At 42.7% G+C, this 10,684-nt stretch overlaps 2 protein-coding genes across 2 annotated transcripts; both read right to left on the minus strand.

Moving 5' to 3' along the window:
* Window positions 1-827: 827 nt before the first annotated feature.
* LOC310989567 (heme-binding protein 1-like) lies at window positions 828-6,157 on the minus strand (the record flags this gene model as incomplete). Its single annotated transcript, XM_083976667.1, has 4 exons — window positions 828-1,005; window positions 1,775-1,955; window positions 2,824-2,962; window positions 6,080-6,157. The coding sequence occupies 4 exons, from the start codon at window positions 6,155-6,157 to the stop codon at window positions 828-830; spliced, it is 576 nt and encodes a 191-aa protein (XP_083832793.1).
* Window positions 6,158-8,172: 2,015 nt separating this feature from the next.
* fmc1 (formation of mitochondrial complex V assembly factor 1 homolog) lies at window positions 8,173-10,262 on the minus strand. The gene is made up of 2 exons (XM_083976659.1): window positions 10,128-10,262; window positions 8,173-8,770 (listed from the first exon to the last, which is right to left on the minus strand). The coding sequence occupies exons 1-2, from the start codon at window positions 10,254-10,256 to the stop codon at window positions 8,567-8,569; spliced, it is 333 nt and encodes a 110-aa protein (XP_083832785.1). The 5' UTR covers window positions 10,257-10,262; the 3' UTR covers window positions 8,173-8,566.
* Between the last annotated feature and the right edge of the window lie 422 nt (window positions 10,263-10,684).

The raw sequence follows: 10,684 nt of genomic DNA on the forward strand, positions 1-10,684 counted from the left end.
AATAAATAAAATGGCGTTGTCATGCAATAAAACAAAATATTCACTACACACAAATGGACCAACACATAATCACCGGGTTTACAACAACATCAATAGCTAGCTACTTTCCTCATTAACTCATAAAGACTAATTCTACTTTATGGCTCAACTCCTTTTGCGTTCCAGTTCCTGACTCAGGAAAAGGACATGTGCTTGTTACTACCATGTTTCTAATATTAATTCTTTACAGCAGCCACCACTATATTGTAAAAACTAGATTACAGATGTGCAAAGCCCTACTGTGTGTTCTTCAGGGAGATGGGGGCTCTACAGGGACTTAATCTACCCTTACGGACAAACATGAGGACGAATAAAATCTGTTCAGTTCTATTTAACAACAGATTATCCACTGAGTTGCTCTTTCTTTCACACCAGTAATAAAAGGTACTGTGTCAAATACCTATTTCCCCTTACCTAGAAGCCTTTAATCATTAAACCCTTATTACACATGTTCTGTTTCTGAGCTACAACAGTGACATTAGATTAGAAACAAAAACGGTGATAATGAAATGAGAGAAAGCTACTGCACTGTGGTTGTATTCTACATTGCTCCATTGCTTGAGCATCTAACTTCGGTCTGGCAACTATACTGTATGTGTGACAAGCAGAAGATTAGATGGGTAAAGGCAACGTGGGTAATCTCTGTCTGTGTTCAAAGGCCTATCAGGTCACCGCATTGTTCTTACCAATCAAACACTGTTAGAGCTACAGGACTGTCAGGTGTGAGAGGGTTGTTAAGGTTGAATAAAGACTTCAGCATGTGATTTGACTGCACATCCAAACGCCTCTTACGGCTCGTCCTGTAGAAACCACACCTCGTTACGGCGTCCATAAGGCTTGAGTGGTGGGTCGTAGCTGCAGCAGAAGTACTGCTTGCGCTGGAAGGGGGCCGTCTCACCCAGGGTGCGTGTCAAACGTAAGGCCTCTGCTCGGTACTCGGTCTCGGCTGCGAAGCCTCCAAACTGCCTGCGAACACAAAGAAGACACAGGGAAGCTCTAAATAATGTGGATAATTGAAGTGTCTCTGTAATGAGGTCTCACTGGTCTCTATCTATCTATCTATCTATCTATCTATCTATCTATCTATCTATCTATCTATCTATCTATCTATCTATCTATCTATCTATCTATCTATCTATCTATCTATCTATCTATCTATCTATCTATCTATCTATCTATCTATCTATCTATCTATCTATCTACTGTATCTATCTACAGGTGCAATAAATTAGAATATCATGGAAAATACGTATTTATATCAGTATTTCAATTCAAAAAGTGAAACTAACAAATTATATAGATCCATTACCAACAGAATTAAACATGTCATGTCTTAATTTATTAAGTTTCTTTTAATTGTAATGATTATGGCTTGGAAGACTTTCAGTATCTCAAAAAATTGAATATTACAAAAGACCAATTAATAAAAGCATTTTTAATATGGAAATGTTAGCCTACTTAAAAGTATGTCCATCTATATCCACTCAATACTTCGTTGGGGCTATATGACTTGAACTAATTGGTAACGGACTTTTCCATGATATTCTAATTTATCTAGATGCACCTGTATCTATCTATCTATCTATCTATCTATCTATCTATCTATCTATCTATCTATCTATCTATCTATCTATCTATCTATCTATCTATCTATCTATCTATCTATCTATCTATCTATCTATCTATCTATCTATCTATCTATCTATCCATCACATACACTTGAATGGACACATACAGAGCATAGACAGTCATGCCGGGCCGCTCCTCAACCCTGATGGTGGTGTCAGTGGGAGCCGGGGGGCTTATCTGGTAGGTGGAGGGGATACGGATGGCGACCACCAGCCGGCGGGACAGAACGCCATCATTGCGGGGGTACACCGTGATGATGATGGGAGCTGCTGTTCCCATGGCCTCCCCTGAGAGGATGGAGATGGAAAAAGCTGGTTTAAACAAAGAGGAGCAGAGTAACTCCACTATCAACTTGACTCCTGAAAAGCAAACTAACTAAACCTGAAGGTCAGGATTTGTGTGATTTTTGTGTAGAGTACATAATATCATTACGCAAATGCCAACACTGATAAGGACGTTTTTTTATTCTCACACTGCAAAAAAACAAACAGAAAAAAAAACAGGCCATGTAAATTTCACATCTATAAATAGCAGACAAATTAAATGATAATTCTGCACTGAGGCCTGGTTTGCACTTTTAGTCGGCCGAGGTTATGTTTGTCTGTTGACCTGAAGTGGGGAAACATGAACTCAGAGGACATTAGTGTCTGAGCGTTATTCAAATGTATCCTCCAATGGAGCCAAGTCACCTTTAGGTCAGCCATCTTAAATAAGAAAGGAAACTACTTTCAGCCCAAACACCCACAAAACCGCTCACAAAAACAGATAGAAAGTAAAGATAATGATGAGTTTAGATGAAAATAAATAAATGATGAAAAACTACACTAAACACTAGAAAAATACACATTTTTCTTCATTAGAAGTCACCCACTCAATATAGACCTGAGATGAATTATGTAAAAGGGATGAGGCCAAGATCAGTGAAAAGACTTCTTTTAATAATGTAGTGTGTTTCTGCTCCGTTGCTTTCATTAGAATATGAAAATCTGTCTTTTAGATTAAATAAATTATCCATTTCATATCTTTTTAAAAACACTCTTGGTTCATATTTTTCTTATCCCTGGGACTTAAAAGCCACATCAGATCCTATGATGGGAATGAACATAATCTTAGTGCACTGAAACACCAGGGCGTCTTGCTCTCTGATTGTTGTACCTTGTTCGTTGCTCCCACCAATGTACATGAGCAGCTTCCTCACCAGCTCCCCCGTCACTTGGTCAAAACTCCGTCCCTCTGAGGAGACGACAGCGTATTTGGCAGCATCGTACCGTCGCACCTCAAAGCTCACTCCATCCTAGGGAGAGAGGGAGGAAGGGGAAATCAGGGAGGAGGTGGTGTGTGTGTGTGTGTGTGTGTGTGTGTTTGTGTGGGTGTGTGGCTTTCAGGCATCAGTAGGTCAACCTCAGCTGCCGTGCACAAATGCAAAAAATGCAGAAATTGCTCTTATGCGCACACACCCACGCGCACAAATCATACACAAACACAGTTGCTCTTTTCCTGGGGATGAGAGCAGGAGAGAGGTTAAGATTAGATATGATTCACCCCTGACAGTGATGTTGACAATCTGCTCCTAAGGATGAAAGACCTGAACTAACACTTGGAGGGTTCAGTGTGTGTGTGTGTGTGTGTGTGCGTGGAGCCTTCATGGGCAGCCAAATAATAAGATGCAGATGAAACATATTCACATTGATTTGATTTAATTTTTTTCTTCTGCTCTGCAGGGTTCGGTCAGCTTACAGAGAATAATAGGGGAAGCAATGCATCGCCTTACATAACAGCGCACAGGCAAAACACACACACGTACACACAAATAGGCTACACATGACTCGTCCCCACCCCCCCATCCTAAACACACAGTGTTAATATGATGCAACAGTTTTGCATTAAATATGATTAAGTGGGGTTAATGTGGAGCACAGTCACTCAACTACGCTGCTGAGCAATAACTTTAATAGGTTTTGAAGGAATCTGGTTGCCGTGGAGACTGTGAGGCAGGCTTCAAATACAGCTCCTCGTTCCTCTAACATGGTTACACCGTGGTGTTTTAGCCCACTCGTCCCTGTGTGTGTTTATGAAACGTTCTGAGCATCGTCATTTAACTTCATATAACGTCATTGCCATTCGCTCCTGATAAAGTTACTTATAAAAAACGACTGGCCGCTATAAAACATATAAATTATTGTTAGAAAAAAAATCTAATCTAAGAATAGCATGCAAACCATTACCTCGTCCTCTTCTACATGAATTATTTGTGACTCCTGGGTCAGTTCTAAATATCCTCCGACTGCTCTATTTGTGTTGTTAACAACTTTTCGTCCACCACATCTTGTTCCAAACACACACACACACACCTCCCCCAGGACCGGTGAAGTGGTCCTGTAATCAGACACAGCAGCCACAGTCAGTCCTCAACAAGATAACACTATGTTATCATGGATGTTCCAATTTGTGACAGGTACCCGGAGCCCCTGCATAGTAATTACAAGGCTTTTGCTCTGTATGGCTTGTCAGTGGGACCACCATTAACATTGTGTATGGATGACACACAAAAGAAAGCAGAAGTCTGAAGTTCTGTGAAGCGGTGCAATTAGTTTGTCTGTCGTGCATCTTCTGCTTGTGTGCATGTGTGTGTTTAGCTGTTGTCTTATGCCAGCTTATACAGCGATAATTACACTGTGCCTATAAGGAAAGCACACCAAAGGTATAATCAACGCTGTGGCTGTTAAACTGCCTTGTCATTTCATTTTCTGCTAAAATAATCTTCTAGATTCATGTGCAAACTTCTAACAGGATTTCACCTGTGTGTTGCTGTATGCGTGTGTGTGTGTATGCCCTGAAGAGTCAGCTCTTCTGTATTCTGTGTCAGTTTTAATTAAGGGTGTAGGGTGTCAGAGTCAGGCAGGTGCTCCACAGATCAGGTGTCGAGCTCTGATTTCGATACCCACTGTTTAAACATCAGTCAAGTCCAGAGATTTGATGAAGCTTCTGAGCTTTGACTTCTCAACACTGGTTAATGGACATTTAGAGGAATCGTGGCCACTGGACATTAATGCCGTTTACCCTCGATCCATCATGGTTCTTGTTCAGCAAATTACAATTACAAGTAAACATTTCTGAGACATCTCTGTGACACAGTGGTTCAAATGTGAGTATGAGTGGCTGAAATCATTAAAAGCAGCTATTTGTTTGCTTTCGGTGTCCTATTTTTGAGTTTCAGCTCCAGACGGGACTTGTTAGTGTGCAGTGTCAGGACAGATCTGCCTTTTTCTGTGGGCTGTATGTCAGGTTGGGTCATTTGAATGGCTGCCTGTCTGGTCAGTTGGGCTGGAAATCCTTTTGTCTCCCAGTGAAAAGTTATAGCCGCTCGCGCAGAGACAAACACACAAAGCCACGCATGCCAGCCGTGACATTACATGGCTTGATGCACATTTACAGTAGTGTACTGTAGGTCAAGAGGGCACAGGAGAAGAACCTCGAAATGGCTGTTAGGCATTCCTTCGGTTCACAACACACATCACTGAGCTCGCTGGAATCCTACCAATGTGCACGCATCAAACATAAGCAAACACAACATGTTAAGCAGCGGGGTCGATGACATGGAAAGGCCCTTCCTCCTCCCTCTGTGACGTCAGTTTTCCATGTCGTCCTCATCAGCCATGGTCAGTGTATCAGTATACACACCAAGTCCATATATGAGCCCATGGGTTAACCACAAGCACTGAGGGGTCAGTTAGCATGACCCCTGTGGTTCAACACGCACGCAGACACACATCCATAATAGAATAGTAGGCTACTGTACTTCATTAATCCCTTGCAGGAAATTATTGTGTCACAGCAGCCTCCAATAGAATATAATAAAAAATACAGATCATAATGTCATAATGGGAATAAAAAGTGTGTCATTTTGGGTGCAAGAGTAAATGAAACCTTACAAATCCTTTCTGGCCTTATTCAAGTGTATGTGTTATTGTATTTACACAAAAATCACCTCCATCGTTCCTCATCTTGTTGATTGGCAGGGAACCTCTTGCTGCTTTGCCCCTTTGCCCCACACTGCGGCTCAGCAGGCGGCCTTATAGGTCACAAGTAATTAAGTGGCAGGCTGTCAGTCATGGTTGCAGGGGCTGTGACAGGAGCAGGAGCAGCAAAACACTGCTAATTTCACGGCAGTTTTGCACAAAATTGCCACAACATAACCCACACTTGGAGTCAAGTGCTGGGTCACATATTCATGCAAACACGATGGGGGAGAGACCTCGCACGACGCAGCAGGTTGGCTGTGCGTAATGACAGACGCGCGCCAAAAGCCTCGGAGAGAGGCAGAGAAATGACTTCTTGAATATATCAGTGATCCAGGTTGTTGTTGTGTTGTTGTTGTGTGTGGCAGGCGTCACGACAATGCGATGCTTACCTTGGTCTCGCTGCTCAGCAGTTTGTATTCCGTCTCCTCGGTGTTTCCGAAGAGCGAGTTCTTTATCATGCCAAACATGTCGCTTCGGCCAGGTCACCTCTCCTCTCTCCGCTCCTCTGCTGGTTTGTTTCTCCTCCCTCTCGTCCTTGTTGCTTTGTGTTGCTGCCAACTTGCTCTCCCGACCAGCCGTTACACACTTATGTGGTCATCCAACTCCTGGAGAAACCTTGTCCCCAAAAAAATTAAAAAAACAAAACAAAAAGACAAAAAGATGCAACAGTAACGGTGTCCAGATGCTTCAAAGCGCAAAATCTCCTCCAGAGAACAGCGCGCGCTTTGAACGCAGCTGATGCGTTTTTTTTTCTCTCTCTGGTCCTTTTGGAGACAGAAGTTACAGATGCTGACTCCTCATCCCCTTTGTTGAACCAAGGAGTGAACACATCAGCCTCCACTCTGGCGGGTGGACTGTCTCCGCCCTCCTCCTCTTCCTCTTCCTCCTCCTCCTCCTCCTCCTCTGCTCTTTCCTCTCACCAGCCTGATGCTCACTCATGTCACCACCTTTCACTCAAAAACGTTTACATTCACCAAAAGTGGGCCATCAAAATGACAGCAGCTTATAACAAACACCCCCTCCCCATATGTGTTCAGGTTGCACTGACATTAAAAATGCATCGACTTGCATAACTTAAGTCTGGGTCTTAAGTCTCCCTGCAGAAAAGTGGAGTAACCTTCACTGACACTCAGGTTTTGTTAGAGTTGCCCTCTCATTCTGTTTGTCATGGCTGTCTGTTCCAGCACACGTAAAACAGTAGGGTGTGGAGAAACACATTTTACATCCTGCTCCTTTATGTAATATAATTTTTGACACAAAGCCCTTGGTTTGTCAGTATGCATTGGGCTTTCATTCCACTCCTGCCTGTGTGTGTGTGTGCGTACGTGCATGCGTGTGTTCATTTGGGGCAGCACATGGGTGCACGTCTTACTCCCTGTGTCACTGTGCGTTGCTTGGCTTAAGGGTTGGTCTATTTAAATTCACACTGAAGGCAATGTTAGTCACCACTGAAGAGTAAGCGGAAGCGGGAAGGGTAGATTTAATGAAAAAAGTGGTTTGGTAACAGTGGGCCAGAAAAACTGAGGTAAACTGTGTGAGGGAGATGTGGATGGAGAGAACGGGGAAAAGAGAGAGAGAGAGTCCAGCCATACTCCCTGCAACATACTATTCAACAGTACATGAGCAGTATGTTGTAACTGGAGGCTGCAGCTTGTGCTGTTGTGAAGCAAATTGTTTTAAGTGTCTCTGCAGTATGCACGGTGACAGTTTCTTTGTTACCACTGCTCTTCTTTGCTGCTGGGATTTTTCAGGCTTCTCCTTTTGTCCCATTACATAATTTTGCAGCATCTGCCTACGATGCACAAGGCATTAACACAGTCTTGGTACATGTGTAGTTGCGTTACGCTGCCTGCAACCTTGCTTGAATAGTCAATCCAATAGCAATGACCTACAGGCCCTTGCTATTCAGATTAATATTTTTGTAATGTTAGCACAAGACCATCAGCAACAAAGCCCGACAGAGCTGATGGTTTTCTGTACGTGTTGTTTGACACTGGACTGTACACAGGTTCCTGTTTAATGTCCACCTCATCATATACTTCTGCAAAAGCATGGAAAAGAGAGAAAGAAAGCCTGTGAAAACACCTATTTTAAGTATCATATTCTCCTTTATGCATTGCCCATTTTATCTGTTGTTATTTATTCATGTTTTACTTATTTATTGTTTATGAATTGAACTGACCTCCAAGCATTGGACATGTGAAACACAATTTTGTTTTTATGTGATTGACTTGACTAAGCCCATGTGACTTTGTATGTTCACATTGAAAAATAAGTAAATACTCTGAAAGTCTATCCATATGATGGATTGTGTGATACACATTTACTTAACCTGGCTGCTTAGGGCCATGTGGAAATAGTAAGAGATTAATTTACTTACTATTAAATCAATATACAAACAAGTTTGTGAATAGGGGAAATCTAGTTCTTAAACCACAAAGCAATTCATACTTTAAAAGGACAAATTAATCCTAAACAAAAATTCAATTTGTGTTTTTTAATGTCCTTAGTTTTTCAAAAGATGCTTCAACAGAAAAAAACAAATATGTGTTGTGGATAAGCTGTGGGGTACAGTACATTTACAGCTCAACAACAGACTTTTTATGATAATACTTTCACAGTTGCTTCAAATACACTCAAATGAGATTATAATCATACACTCCCCCCCATGAACATTGGTCGAACAACACAACAGGTGTTGCCCCAAAGCTGTCTGTAACAGCACGGCACGGGCTCCAGTCTTTCAGACTCTGGTCAAACATGTATCCCTTAGCGGTTAATGTGAGGTGAGATGTGCGGGGCCAGATGATTCAGCCACAGAAAAGTCATTTCGGAAGAGTTTTCAAGATGTTGCGTGTCCTGTCCTCCCCTTGTCCTCACTTCTCCCAGCCTTTACCTCCAGGCTGAGTGGGCAACCTGAGCCCCACCAGGCCCGCCACCTCATCTGGGCTGCGCTCTCCCTTGCCGTGGTAAAGATTGTGCAGAGCTAGATGGCTTCTGGTGGACGCCAGCAAACACAGGTATGTGTGTGAGGCATGTTGTGCCTCCTGCTGGGCACGGCAGTACCTCTCTCCTGTCACCTGTGGGCATGGGAAGAGAAGATCAAACAGTGACCCAGATCATAACATAATTGGATGATGGTGGCCAGTTGGCTCACACAGCATCGGAGGTCCTTTTTCTTTCTGTCTGTTTGTTTATGACAGCCAGTCACCATGGAGAGGAAAAATGACACACATTAATATTTATAATGAAAAGCCTAAAGGTCTGGCTGGTGGACAATATGGAGCTCCAGTAACACAGTACAACATAAACAGATGTGCCAGGATTTCCTGACACTACGCTTTTATTTTCTCCTCATCAACTGTAACAGCTACATAGACAGTAAGCATTTGCTCCAGTCCCCACAGAGCTTCACATGTACATGATAATGCCTTTGGGTCTTTTCAGAGCTGGGACAAATACACAGTGACAAGCAAGAGTTCCTCCTAGCTGTTGTGCTTCACTGACTACACATGCATTCATCCACTATGTACGCTACATTCTCCCAAGCGTGAATAATACAGGTTGTAAGCCTATATACTTTAACCCCCATCCATGTAATTCAACAGGCAGCTGTGTATCGTGTAAACAGAGAAACATACAGTGAGGACTCATAAGGACTTGCACTGAAATGATCAATGAACAGACGTGTGATGCATGTTCAAAACGAAGATCTGTTGCACAAATCATATAAGTGAATAGTAGATCACTAAACTTAATGCTGTCTTTAAGTGAAATATCAATTCAGTGCCAAATGAATATGGTGGTTGAAAATTTACAAGTTTGAGCAGTAGGCTACTTTGCTCGAGTGAGGAAGAACATGGTCGTGCAGAACTTCTTAAATCTATTATTATTTTCTAAATGTAGATACCTATTTGCCTCAACAAATGGATACTAAGTCCTTGATAACTTGTATAAACATCTATAAATGCTTCCTGGACTGTCAATGTTTCATGAAATTGATCGAGATGGGTAAATAATAACAGTGAATTTATTCAGTTTGAGTTTACATTAAACGCAGGGGACAGACACTCCGATATGAGTGCGCACCTGGACAGTTGATTAACCAATAAAGTTACAGGGTGGATGAACACCTGCGCCCTGAGCTGTGCCGAGGCGCATTGGCTTCTGGCTAATGTTAGCGTGTCCTTCTGCCTCACAGTCACCTTGCGTTGAACTCTGTCTTTTATAAGAATAACAACGCAGGCAAAAACAACAGTGCAGGGTCAGACTGGGTAGCCCCTCTTTTTTCCCTTTATTTTAAACGGAAGAAACATAACATTATTCTTCACGTAACACACAAAATACCAACGTTATGATTCAAGACGTGTCGGGTTAGCTAATGCTAGCTGTGCAGCTTAGCCAACATGAGGTGAAACGCGGTCGCTGGTAACTCGCCTTATTTTTACGGAACTGGTCCAGGACATAGTTGTATGCCAGAGACTGTTTGTAACTCGGTCCCTGGACGGCCCGCAGCTCTTTCAGTATCCCTCGACAGACCCTCAGAGGCGACGACAGCGCTGCCATGTCTGAGCCCTATGGTCTGAGCCCCGACGGTGTTGTTGTGATTTTCTCGGCGGATGAATCGAGCCAGGCGCGATCAGTCCCACGCAGCACAGTCGATCGAGTGGCTGGGGTCGACCACGGGGCGGCGGTGTGTCCCGTCCAGACAACAGCATCAGAACAAATACGACGCTTCTTCATTACTAAAACCTTCTGACGAGAGTTTAAAGGTAATAATATACAAAATATAAAATATATACGGCGTTGGTGCACAAAAGTGAATGTGTCAGGTTGTAAAATGGCTCCATTGAGCTCCTTGGTGTGTGTTTGCTAATCCCGTGTTTATCAATTAAACTTAGCTGTGAACCGTTGGTTCACCCCAAATGCCAACACTTAATTGATAGAGTTCTTTTAATACATCAATGAAACACTTTACAGAAACAACTGATGCC

Source organism: Trachurus trachurus, assembly GCF_905171665.1.
Source record: "Trachurus trachurus genome assembly, chromosome: 8".
NCBI lineage: Eukaryota > Metazoa > Chordata > Actinopteri > Carangiformes > Carangidae > Trachurus > Trachurus trachurus.